The following is a 13,405-nucleotide window of genomic DNA, read 5'->3' as shown; positions in this document are numbered from 1 at the left end:
ATGTTGCCCATGCCTATTTCAGAGGAAAGCCAATTTGCACATTAAAAAGCCACGTGCCTGCAAAAGACTGCTGTTTTGAGGCTCGTGCCGCTTTCAGATATGACCAGCATATCCTCCTTCCACGTGGCATTGTCAGTAAATCTTACACGTGGCACCAACCCATTTACTCCTCCAGCTATAATATATAAGCAAAGAACCCTATTCATCCCTTTCTCGGCAATCTCAAGAAAATGCAGCTTTTTGATTGATACCCCCACGAAATTCGATCTCCAAGAAGAAAAAAAATCATATCTTTGTTTGACGGCTATGGAGTTGTGTTTTCTCCCTCACGTTAAGACTCTCAATTATTTTTCTTTGTCACCTCATTATCAGACACCCATTTCCATGATTTCTGCTACTCATCCTTCAACCCTCCAATTTCCATGCAGTTATGTTAATAAAAGCATAAGTTGGAAGTTGAAGTTGAAGTGTGCAAAAGGAAAATGGGGTTCAGTTTGGGAAATAGAAAGAAAGTTAGAGGAGGGGATGGGTATTGAAGATCAAGAGTTGAGCAGATTGACGGATAAGTGTAAAGGAGAAGGCGGAATGGTAGAGTTGTTGGAGTGTTTGGAAAGAGAAGCGATTATGGGAGAAGACGAAGGAAAAGAACCAATGGATTACAACAGGAGAGCTCAGATTTTTGATAAAAGTTCTCGAGTTTTCCAGGCTCTCAAGGAAAGAGAAGCTACTACTACTAGTGGTCTCTGATTCTTGACTCTTTGTAAAGGAGGAGGGGAAATCAAATGTGCAAAAATATTGGAATTGTGGTTGGCTAAAGGATAATTTTGCAAAATCGTGTATGATACCATCAATATTACTGCCTTATATTAATAATAATTAACATGAGCTGCTTATGTTACGTTGCCCCTGTTGCAATTAGTCTTTATTCCTGTCATCTCTCTGATCTCTCCTCTCCCCTTATAGCAATACATAGACAAAATAGTTAAAAAGAAAAATATTTAAAAGTAACCAATCCATACATAATATACATTTCATGTATTATTCACAACATAATATTCCCTATACATGAATTATAATGTAGGAGCTGTTTATGCAGTTTTAGGGTTTAGGATGAGTGATAACCCATCTTCCCTTTGATAAATAAATACATCTTTATTAAGAGTATTGAGTCCTAAATCTCAAGCTTTTTTCTTTTGCGAGTTTGGGTTTTTATATGATTGGTCTTGAATGTTGGGGTTATACTACTTCTACAAAAATGCAAGTTCAGGCTCCATACAGATTTCAAACTGCAAATAAAAGAATTAGCAAACTTGCCCAGGGAAGCTTCTTCTTATTCCCTCTCAAGGATGGAATTCTCCAGTATCACTTGAATACTTTCCTTCCCTAGAGAAATGCAGGACACTCTGAAAAGTGAAAACCAAAGCTCAAAACAATGAACAGTTTGTGGATGGCTGTATTTAGGAAGGATGAGGGATTTCGCACTTCTTAGGCAGCTGCATGGCTAGTTATGGATCATTCCCCAGGGAAGGCAACCACTGGTAATTCTTGTAAGAGCAAAGGTAGCCCTTATAATGTCTGCATTGGCCAGTGCAAAGAAGCATTCGGCTGTTGGGTGCCTGCAGATTTGGCGGTGCCACTAATGGTTTGCATGCCATTAAACCTTCCCCTGTCATTTTACATATTTCTTGAGGCCGCTACACCTCTATACTACTACTACTACTGCTCAACATAATGGCAACCAGAGCCTAAGCCACACATCTTTTTGGCCAAGTAATGGTCCATCTCTGTTTTTTTCTGAATTACTTTCGATTTGTGTAATATGTAGGTAAATAGCATGAAATCAAGGGTTTAAGTGTGCAAATTATTGGATATAAGCCTGGGTGGTGTAACAACAGGAAACCAGTGACAGTCACTAGGCGTTACTTTCTGGCAAAACCGTGGTGTCAAGGACACTGGTTTTTGAGCCGTCAAGTGGCAGTTCCTTGTTACCGTGGCTTCTCATTATCACTGCATTGACCATTGATGAATCCAGAAGTATGTGATACTGTTCGTAAGTTTTCCTTCACTGTTCACTCGTTTTCAAGTGGTACCTGTGTCAAGTTTACTTGAAAAAGAGAATTGTACCTTGCCCAGCTATCAGAAAATCATTGCAAAACTAGCGTAATTGCACATGAATAAGAGAACTGTATCTTGCGCTCCAATCTATAAACTCATGCAAATGTATCGTACACCACGGAAGAATGCAGCTGTTATAACCATGATCTCATCTTCCCTGCAGTTCACAAAACCTATGAAAGATGAAATGTCCATGAATCGGAAATTACTGGTAAATTTCTATGGTGAAGAAGGAAATACCAAATGTAAAAGAGAGGAATGCTTTGAGAAGTTGACTCCCCTAGAATTTTGGTCAGGAGCATGAGAGATCAGGACTTGAAAATTCTGTTTGTATAGCGGAATCGCATACCATAGTAGACAACCACGCCACCTCATGTTGCCAAATGATTCAACAAAAAAACTAGGCATTCAACTTTAGTCCCCCTCCACAGTAAAACTTTTAGATCAAGCATAGAGCTGAAAGTTGAATCACAAATAGACAAATAACGACTGGTAACAAAATTGGGCTACAGGGCTAACTCAGAAAAGAAAAACACAGTGTTCAGATGTCATAATATCCCATACAATAAAATAGCTTGGGCGATCGTTCCATGGATATCGGAGACCGCTTCAAAGAAGACAATTAAAAAACAACCTAGAAACTACATCATAGTTGAGAAAGGGATCAAGTTTAACAGAACTTCCAGCGATTATCGCAGTTTACACACGTCACATATGTGGTCATCGGTTCATCAGCACTTCGAGTTTGCATCTGGTAGTAAGTGGTCTGATTTTTCCCACACCTACCGCACTTAAACTTATCAGTACTGGCCACTGGAGGACCTCCAAGTTGGCTATTAAATAATGCTTTTTCTTTAATCTTCTGATTCTCCTGTTGCCTTTCATCACTTGCCATATCTTCTGGGCTCAATTCGATAATACTACGAGGTGGGTACTGTCCTAGAAGGACTTTTCTTCGAAAATCTGGGTTGTTTGGATCCTTAATGTTGAACATTATAGATCTATACTTAAACTTTTGGGCGCCATTAGATCTACCCCACTTGTCAAACATTGCAGTTTCCACCTGAACTGCAACTCTATAAGGATCACAGGCATTCACAACATCCCTCAAATTATCATCAACTTCACCTGAGACTTTGCAAAGAGCCTCAGCAAGGAGCTCCCGAACTTTGTCTCTCACAGAATCCTTACAGTAAATGAGAGCAGACAACTTTGGTGGGGCAGCAGTTGCCGCGTTAGAGCTCAATTTCTCATCCTTGGGTGTCTTCTCAATCTTTACACTTTTGGAAGTAGTACTCTCAGTCTTCACAACAGTGACATTCTCAGACTGTATCTCGGTAAAGGAACTTTCTGACTTTGCTGCTCTCTCAGATTTTGACATCACAGACCTGCTTGACTTCTCAACCTTCACATTCTCATCCCTCGACACCTTTTCAACCTTCACCGAGTTCACACTCTGAAATTTATTGGCTTCATCACCATCAGCTCCAGCACATTCAGATTTTACAGATTCCCCGTTTACTCCATTGCCATTCTTATTTTTCATTGTTTCTCTCACAATTATGGTCTTCCAGTTCTTAACTACATCAGAAGCCAATGCCTGGATCTTCTCCCTTGGATGTTTTGTCAATAGCCGGAGACGTTTGCCCACCTGAAACATTATTCTTTCCATCAAATACAGGAAAAGGATTATGTACCTCCACTAGCAGATAGGCACCTTCAAGTGCACAATAACTAGAACAAAGAAACAATAACAGGTAGTACAACCAGTATGTGATATAGCATGAACTCAGAAAAATGACAAGCGTCTTTTACCCTAAAGCAGAGTGAAAGCGGAGAGAGACAATTGCAGCAGTAGCAATAACAATGACAACAAGAAATTTGCAATAGCACTAATAAGAAATTTCCTTTGAACCAAGACCCCACAAAAAGAAATTTTCAATGTCTTTTCAATGGATATCTTTAAGCTATCTTCTTATAAAGTTTGGGTTTTCTTTGGGTGGAAGGGGGTAGAAATTTTGGAGGGGAAGGGTGCTGGGTTAGAACTCAGACCCATCTACCATAGAGGAAGACCTGATGGTTCTTCTCTCTAGCCACTCACCCCACTCGGGGTGGAAATGAATTTGCAAAACGCGCACATGCTAAAATTACCAATATGCACATTCAAACACATGGACATTCTCCAAATATGTATTATCTCTTATAATATAGGAAAGATCTTAGGGTATTTACCAGAGCTTTGTTGGGGAGGTGGCGGTGGAGATTCGGGGTAGAAGAGCATGCTCTATGGAGGGAGATCATAGTAGAAAAGTACGATTCCACGGGAGGGGGTTGGAGGACCAAGGCAAGCACAGCACATTTCGGGTGTGGCATGTGGAGGAGCATCATGAAGAATTGGGAAACCTTAAATGGCAACATCACTTACAGGGTGGGAGATGGAAATGGAAATGGAAGGAGAATCAACTTTTGGAATCATAGGTGGTGTGGAGAGGATACTCTGGGGGTCTCCTTCCCCACGTCTTCATAGTTTCAAACCAGAAGGAATTGATGGTTCAACAAATTCGTAAGGAGCATGAAAGGGGTAATATGAGACCTCTCATTTAGAAAAAACATGCAAGATTGGGAGATTGCGGAACTCCAAGATTTGTTGGCACTGCTATATAGGCAAGACAGGCCCCAGCCATCTTGTGATTCTTGGAGATGGGGGTTGCGTGGCGATGGTTTGTTCACCGTACAGTCTGTATGTTGGTGAGAGAGGACGCCACTTTTCCATACTCCTCGATCTGGATTCCTAAGGCGCCCATGAAGGTGTGCTTTTTTGCATCGCTAGCGGCGAGGGGAATGATCTTGATTGCTGAAAATCTGTGAAAGAGAGGAATTACACTTGTTAGTTGGTGCTACATGTGTAAAAGCTCAGGGGAAGAAGTTGATCATCTTTTGTTGCATTGGCCTGTGTCCTCGGGTTTGTGGAGGTCAATCCTGAATCTTTTTGGTGTTCAATGGGTGATGTCAAGCACTGTAAAGGAAATGTTATATAGCTGGGCCGGTTTCCGTAGAAGAAGAAAGCAAAAGGCGTGGAATTTTGCCCCGTTAGCTCTAATGTGGATAGTTTGGGGTGAGAGAAATAGGAGAGCTTTTGAGAGGATTAAGTCTCCTTTTTCACATCTTAAGAAAATTTTTATATCTCTGATCGCTTTTTGGTGCACTCATATAGCCCCTACTTGTATAGAAGATTGGGCGTCTTTTGTAGAGAATCATGTTCTGATGTAAATTCTCTACTTTTTGGTATACTTCTTGTATACAGGAGTTTTCTCCCTTTTGATTAATACAATTTACCTTATCAAAAAAAAGGTTAAGAAAAAAAGAAATCCTGCATTCAACCTCTAGCTTCGAAGAACCCGTAGATACGACGTTAAGAAACCACAAAATCCGGCATTCAACCGCCATTAGTATTTTTTTTATTGGTATCAGATGAGAACGTATGTCATCTTTGTTGGTAAAAAATCCGGACTGTACTCAGAATAGATTAAATGCCAACATAACATTTATGGATTTCCAAATAGTATCCATTGCAACTACGACAAGCGAGAGGTGGCACTAGTTGCCTATGAGAACTTTTGCCACGAACAAGACATGCTACCAGATGTTAGAAATTTCTCCTCTTCTGCCTAGCTGGCTCCTATTTTGTCTGTTTTCACATAGGATTTACAAATGATATTGGCTTCATTTTTCACTACATTTTTGCAATTTTTGGTCAACTCTTGTCCTTGTAATAATGGAGATATGAAACTCATCATCGGTAATACCAAGAAAGATGAAACAATAGAGCTGCACTACTACCAATGTCTTGTGAGTACTATTATCATTATTTTTTCTACTTGTATTCAATAATTGTCTATCCTGGTTGTATTAATAACATTGGTCTTACTATATTATTTAGTTGAAAAGTTATGAGCATCGTTAACAGGCCAATGTCAAGTGTAGCAACACCGATTTGAATAAGGTTAGTTGTCCTATTATGCCATTTCAAATTATTGTGCTTGGAGTAATTTGCACATTTTGAGAAGCAACTCGCAATTGATTGATCCACATGCGGTATTGGAGTTCCATTATATTTGACATTTTAACTTGTAAATTTGCTAGAATCTCTTCTTCTAAATCCTTTGTACTAAGTAGGTTGGAGATGCAAATGGTGCCTCCTCTTCATCAGTTGATGAATTGGGATCTTTACTGTGTGCTCTCAGGATTTTTAGAGATACATTGTATAGTGCCCTTAAACATGAAGATTTGACTCGCAAATAGGAGAAAGACAATGATGAGGACGAGTTTGAGGATAAACAAATGATGTAACTTGACCTTGTAACCTTTGTTAGTTTTGTGGATTAAAATAGTGTTCACTTTACCCGTGCATGTTACAATGTTACATAATGTAATTGAATGGGACACACTCTTTAGACACGTCCATGTATGTAGTTAAACATTCTCCTACATTTACCTTACTTAGAATGTTTTTTAGTATTGCAGTGTTTAGAAAAGCGATCGCTTCGTCGCTTAAAGCGCGAAGCGACAGTGTATCGCTTCAGTCTGCTCAAAGCGATGCGATCTTGAAAAGCGCGCACTTCACTAGCTGAAGCGACGAAGCGATGAAGCGACGAAATCGTCGAAGCGATCGCTTCTTTACAAAAAGCGATAACTGGCCCTTTTTTATAAAAAAAAAACTTGGGGTCTGTTTTTTAATTATACAAAATAGACCCCTACATAGTCACACTGCTTCTCCCGTCAAAACAATTAAACAAAGATTGACAAAGGCCTAGGGTTGACCCCTTCTCTCTCAAGCTCAAGCTCGACCACTGCTTCTCCAGTCGACCGGTCCAGGTAATTTCTTTCTCCTTTCTTCTTCATTTCTTCTTCTCCTTTCTCCTTCTCCTCTCTTATTTTTCTTCTGCTTCTTCTGCTTCTGCTGCTTCATCTGCTTCTCTGCTTATTTTTCAGAATCTTTTTTTCTTTTGCTTCTGCTTCTTCTTTTTCTGCTTCTTCTCTGATTTTGCTTGTCCTATGGTTTGTGGATGGTTTGTGGATGATTTGGTGGTACCTAGTACCTACTTTTAAGTATTTAAATTGAAGTTTTTGATTATTTATAATTTTACATTATGTTTTTTAAGAATTGCGCTTCACTTTAATAAAGCGTGTGCTTCGCTTTTGAAGCGAAGCGAGCCCTTGTCGCTTTTTTGCGCTTCGCGCTCTCAAAAACACTGTAGTATTGTTATGGGCACGTTTAAAGCTCGCTTAAGCCTTAAGGCTCGGTGAAGATTAGTGCGCTACCAAGCTTCTTTTTAGCCAAAAGTACTTATTTGGCCAAAAGTGTTTTTTTCAGGGTTAAGGTATTTCGCCAAGCATTTAGAAGGGAAAAAGTGCTTCTGAGTAGAGGCAAAAGCAGGTTTTGAGAAGCAGAAAAAAAAAGTAGCTTATTCCCAAAGGCACTTTTTTGAAAAACACTTTTGAGAAAAATACACTTAGAAGCACTTTTTAAAAGCTTGGTCAAACACTAATTGCTACCCAAAAGTGTTTTTCAAATTAATTAGTCAAACACAAACTACTTCTAACTAAAAGTACTTTTTTGAAATGCACTTTTCAAAATAAGCTGATTTTAGAAGCTTGGCCAAACAGGCTATTAGTATAACCGTCAAGCTGTTAAGCGTGTGCACCTTGACCGATAGGTTCTATCTGTAAGGCACAACATCTTATATATACCTTAATTATTTTGGACCACTCCAAGAGACCATGTTCAAAATGAAGCTCTCTATCCATGACTCCGGGGTCTAGACTCAGGGCTATTTGTGTTGTCCGTTTTTTATAATTTACCAGAAGCACAATTCCCAAGTTTCCATTCCCCTAGTCCATATTGTTTTTCTATCCGCAACGAATACTCAAAGTTGCTTCAAGATAGCTCCAATAGCAAAATGTTAGGGCACAAGGATAAGTTTAGTAATTAGAAAAAAACAACCCATAAATAGTAATTATTTCAAGAACCTGAAAAGTATTCAATCAGTAAGAAGTCATACTGATCCTCTATCCTCACTTCCTCACTCCATCCTCAGCACAAATGCTTAAACATCACAGTTGGCAATTTTTCTAGCGAACAACAAAGAAAAGTCCAATCAGGGCTATTAAGCTTCTCAAATCCAGAGACTAGGTTTACTTTAGGTTTCCTAATTGTTGTATGAACTCTAACAAGTACTCAATCCATTTCAATTTATGTGACATAGTTTGACTAGACACAGAGTTTAAGAAAAAAAGGAAGCCTTTTGAAATTTATGGTCTTAAAAGCTTAAGAGTACTTAATAGCTTTTGTGGGGCTTTCAATTTGTGTGACTATAAAAGCTTCTCATTAAGGATAAAATGTTGTAAAATAAAAAGTTTAAAGTTAAATTATTTCCAAATATATAAATGCCTAACGAAAGTGTGTCACATAAATTGAAAGGGAGGGATTAGTATACAACTTGATGCCTTGTAAATTCAACATCAGAAGAACTAAGCAACTGTTGTTATGTACAGAGTTGCATTCCAACAAAAAAAGTACATATAGATTGCAAAAAGATTGAAACTTTGCAAACTGTAAGCGTTTCAACAGTGACTAAACTGAATAGACAAATATGGGGATTCTAAAACTGAAAACGCCGGAGAGTGTGTATTAACACATTGGCGACAGAAGAAAAGGAGGAAATATTAGGGTACCTGTGAGGAGACGAGGACTTGATAATTGACAGGAAATTTCTTGAGCCGTTTCAAAGCGTCAAGGCACCTACTCTCCTCAGGTGAAGAATCAGCACCGCCGTCAACTGCAGCTGCATCAGCCGCTCGCTTTACCGCATCAAACAGCTCAATCAGCTCCTTCTCCATCTCTTTATTTCACCACTATACAGACCGACTAAAAACAATCAAAAAAACACATAAGAAAATTAATATAATAGCAATGCGCAGAAGGAAGGAATCGAGCTTACCGATGCGAAATTGAATTAGGATTAGGAGAGTGGCGAAAGCATAAGAAACCCTAGAGCGTAGATGTGGGCAGGGGAGACTGGTCGCATCGTAAACATGTAACGCTTTGAGGCGGGGGAATGAGATAATCGAGGTTGTTGCGGCACGTGTGCGGTGATCGGACGGCAGAGAAGGAGATAACAGGATCCAATGATGCGGGATCGGCCAGAGTGTTAGAGAGGGTTACGAATTACGATTTGCCAAATCTGAAAAACTGAAACTGGGAACTGTACTTCGTCCTATGTGTTTTCTACCTATAGGAAACATTTATATAATTGGTACAAGGCCACGTGACTTCCTAGAAGTTCTGCTTCTACGTGGCGGAGGGTATCAATTACTCATACTAGCTTCTTTTAAGGGGCAAAAATAAATTTGCTTCTTTTATTATTACTAGTGTTAGTGTATGTGTGCATCGTATCAATCTATCTATTTATTTATATCTATATTTATATTATTATAAAAGCACGAATAATTTATTTTAAATATCGAACGATTAAAATATTCTTAAACATTGATCGACTTTTATAATCTTAAATTTTTATATAATTTAAAGATATAATTATAAATTACCTAAAGTTGGAATTCTTTTCCGATTTAAACTACATCATACGCCGAGCTTACAACTGAAGTCTCTTCCAAGTAACCATTGCAATGGGATTGTTGGAATTCTTCAAACGTTTGATTCATTTTGGAATTCTACCACAAATTATCTTAGTGTTTAAAGGAAGTCAATGGTTTTATACAAAGGGCTCCGTACAAAATTGATGGCACACGATGAATGCTATTTTAATTGTGTATTTGCTTCTTGATATGGTACGTATTCCACAAAGATAGTAGTTTCATCTTTAGCTTATCAATGCTAATTTTATTATCTTAAATTTCATTCAAAGTACGCTCCTCTAATCTATTTTATTCTTCATATTTTAGATTTTTTATGGTAATATGATCATGTCCAACTATGCTTTGTAAGAAGAACAAAGCGGTCGCTGCAAATATAATACGACTATTTAGCCCAGAATCGAATCCTCAGAGAATTAACCTACCAATTACTTTTGTTAGACTCACTAAATTCTTTGTAATCAACTTCCCAGATATTTGAATAACGATTGGTGATGGTTTAACTAACTATAACTGAATAAAAGCAAGTAAACTAGCATCTAACTATGATTGAGTTGTAAGCAAATAAGAGAAGGATCTAAGGTTATGATTTCCTCTATTGATGGAATCCCTTCCTGTTATGTTTCACATATAATTGTCTAATCATCTCTATCGATCATGAGCACTCTTACTACCGTAAATCTCTCCCGAGTAATTACAGCAATTTACTAAACGCACTCTCCCGAGTTACGCTAGCTAACTTTTATTACATCTCACTTTAGATCGCACCCAAGGCTTCGTTATCCCTAATCCCGCCTTTAAACCTTCAGTTATTGATCCCTCATATACTTTGAGAGTGGTGTTGTTCAACAATTACCTAAATATGCACTCTCTCCCGAGTAATACATACTAAATAGGCACATCTAATTGAGGATCCTATCAATTAACTACAACAAGAACGCAGTTGAACAAATAGAGATTAAACCGGGCAAACTACATTAATATAACACGAAGTTCATCCTTCAACAGGTTCCATCAAAACCCTAGCCTAAATATTTAGCTACTCATAATCTTGTTCATCATAACAATAGCAAAACTCATCATAAATGGTAAAATACAAAAGGAATAAAGGAAGAACTCGATGTTGAATTATCCTCCTTGCCTCTTGCCTCTCCTTGCCTTTAACTAAGCTGTAAAAACCTTGATAATGTCCTTTTGGGCGAGCTAGACCTCTTATAGTGGAATTACCCCCGAACTTCCAAGTTTATCCCTGAATTATATATTCCGAACTGGACTAGCGTGGTTGCGCTAGTGACCATGCATATGGCATAATATTCTGCCTCGAATTCCTAGGTTAGTGCGGTCGCGCTAGTGGGTGCGCTAATGGCCGCGCTAAGTTGGATCATCATTTCAGCTCTTCATTTCTCTCTTCTTTCAACGTACTCAGCTCCGAGGGGCTTTTCTTGCTTCAATTTTAGCTCCAAACACAGTCCTAAGTCCTCATAAGCGCAACTCGCTCCTGCAAAACATGAAATTCACAATTATAACCAATTTATCATCATTTAACTATCCTAGAACAGTGAAACATCGTCAAGCTGGGGCATAAACAGTCGCCAAATTACATGAATCTAGCCTATTATCAACACCCCACACTTAAATCATTGCTAGTCCTCGAGCAATCCACCACACTCTATAGAGGTTCCTTCACTATGCTTTTCCCCTAACGTATCACACTAAGAACAAATCACCAAAGTTGCATCGAGTAGTGTACGACCTTTGCCTCAAAAGTCGACTCTAACGTGCCATGCAATATTTGTACTTACTCAAATTACTCTATACAGAAGTCAAGACTTACCTTTCCTTCGTGAATCATATGCCCTCACGTCACACAGGAGAGTAGTTCCACAAATAATAATATTAAGAACAATTAGGAACTTATATAGACAAAATCCGCTCACTCTCCGAAAGAAAATTCATATGCCACACAGATGCACCATAAGCTTGCATGTAGTGTACTACTCTACTAATCGAGCCCATTTAGTCTAAGATCAATTAGGACTTCATTTGGTTGTAATGTAGGCTAAGGGACGGGTAGGATATATTTGGATATAGTGACTAACCTCCCTAAGCACTTTTAATACAATCACATTAGCATTCAAAACCATACTTATGTCAAATCAGACATTCCACCACACTTCTCTTTATAATACCCCAACTCCATTAGGTGAAATTGTATCAAGTCACCACTTATCAAATTCTATATTTACTCATTCTCTTTCTTTTTTTTCTTTTTCTTTTTAAGTGGCGCTTATTCTTTTACTTTTTCAAAAACTGGACCTTTTCTCTATTTCATCGGTTCCACTCAAAAACCAAACCACCACCACACACTTTAGCTTTTACCTATTTCATAACCATTCAAGTGCTCATGGGAGATAAAAGTGTTCAAGCAGATGGGACGTTCAACCAATTGGGTAAGGTTTGTAATGTGGTTGCTAAAGAAACAGGTTAATAGGCTCAACGGGGTTAACTACGATGTATTGCATTTAGGTGTGTATACTTTATATATCTGGCTTAACAAAGAAATGCCTATATCACTTCTAAGACTGAATAAAGCCACTATTTCACTTTGCAAACAAACAGGGCAAGTTCTAGGCATCAAATATAGAGCATAGAATACAGTACAACTCACACACACATGGCACATGAGTCTCTCCAGATTGGCTTATCAAGACACTCTTACTTGAGTATTCAAGTCAGTTACAAACAAACAATTTAAGGCACTCTATCAAGAATCAACCACTAAGACTAGGCGCTACACTCTAGTTTCTATTATGTTCAGATGTATCAGCGCCAAGGGTTTTTCTTTCTATTTCAGCTCATAGCCCATTAATACTAACTAAAAACTAGAAATAAAATAAACAAAAACTAATTACACCCGGTTCAAGCAAAACCTTTGGAAAAGAACCGTGGCCCAAAGAAAAACCAAGGAGGAGTTACTACACTTCCTAAAACAAAAAAATCTTTTTGGTATTTTCTTTAGATTTACTTCCCTTAAGAAAACTGTCTAGAAGATCCGTCCTCAGGAAGAGTCCAACATATTTCTATTTTTTTTTCATGTCGACTTAGACCCTGGAGAACTCTGTTGAAAGAGATTTGTCGTCGGGACAAGTCAACTTACCTACTTTGAACTTACCTAATTTGACTACTACTCAAAACCACCAAAAACAATCAAGAAAAACAAAGAAAACATCAAACAGTCAAGTTGTTACATATACACACATACATTGAAGTATCCCACACCCCACACTTAAAAGGAAGACATGTCCTCATGGCATACAAAATAAAGAACAGTGGGGTAAAGGAACTTCCTTGAATGATCACTCTTGATCAGAGACTGTATTTGGGTTCAGATTGCACGCACGACCTAGAGCTCTCAGCCAACCCAATATTTTCTTCTCCGATTTCACCTGCTAGGCAGCCACCACGTCAGCACGTATACCCAAGTTAGTGACCTAGGTACGTAGTCCGGCCACCTCCTGCCCAATGCTATGAACCGGGTAACCCGAGCGGCCCCAGAAGGTGCTGCAGTCCCAGATGGTGTTGTAGCTACTATAATTTGCTCATGGGCCGGTGACTCGGCCCTCACATCCTCCTA

At 38.6% G+C, this 13,405-nt stretch overlaps 1 protein-coding gene and 1 pseudogene across 2 annotated transcripts; both read right to left on the bottom strand.

Moving 5' to 3' along the window:
• Positions 1-1,020: 1,020 nt before the first annotated feature.
• Positions 1,021-2,483, bottom strand: LOC142181696 (putative lipid-transfer protein DIR1; annotated as a pseudogene).
• Positions 2,484-2,605: 122 nt separating this feature from the next.
• LOC107770057 (transcription elongation factor TFIIS-like) lies at positions 2,606-9,407 on the bottom strand. 2 transcript variants are annotated; one of them, XM_016589320.2, is made up of 3 exons: positions 9,117-9,407; positions 8,851-9,043; positions 2,606-3,766 (listed from the first exon to the last, which is right to left on the bottom strand). In XM_016589320.2, the coding sequence occupies exons 2-3, from the start codon at positions 9,013-9,015 to the stop codon at positions 2,786-2,788; spliced, it is 1,146 nt and encodes a 381-aa protein (XP_016444806.2). In that variant the 5' UTR covers positions 9,016-9,043; positions 9,117-9,407; the 3' UTR covers positions 2,606-2,785. The 2 variants fall into 2 exon arrangements, with proteins under 2 accessions (XP_016444806.2, XP_016444807.2); XM_016589321.2 differs by having other exon boundaries at positions 8,851-9,030.
• Between the last annotated feature and the right edge of the window lie 3,998 nt (positions 9,408-13,405).

The sequence above is a fragment of the Nicotiana tabacum genome, chromosome 6 (assembly GCF_000715075.1).
Source record: "Nicotiana tabacum cultivar K326 chromosome 6, ASM71507v2, whole genome shotgun sequence".
In the NCBI taxonomy this organism is placed as follows: domain Eukaryota; kingdom Viridiplantae; phylum Streptophyta; class Magnoliopsida; order Solanales; family Solanaceae; genus Nicotiana; species Nicotiana tabacum.
The sequence above is the reverse complement of the archived record's forward strand: the minus strand, read 5'-3'. Positions and strand labels throughout refer to the sequence as shown.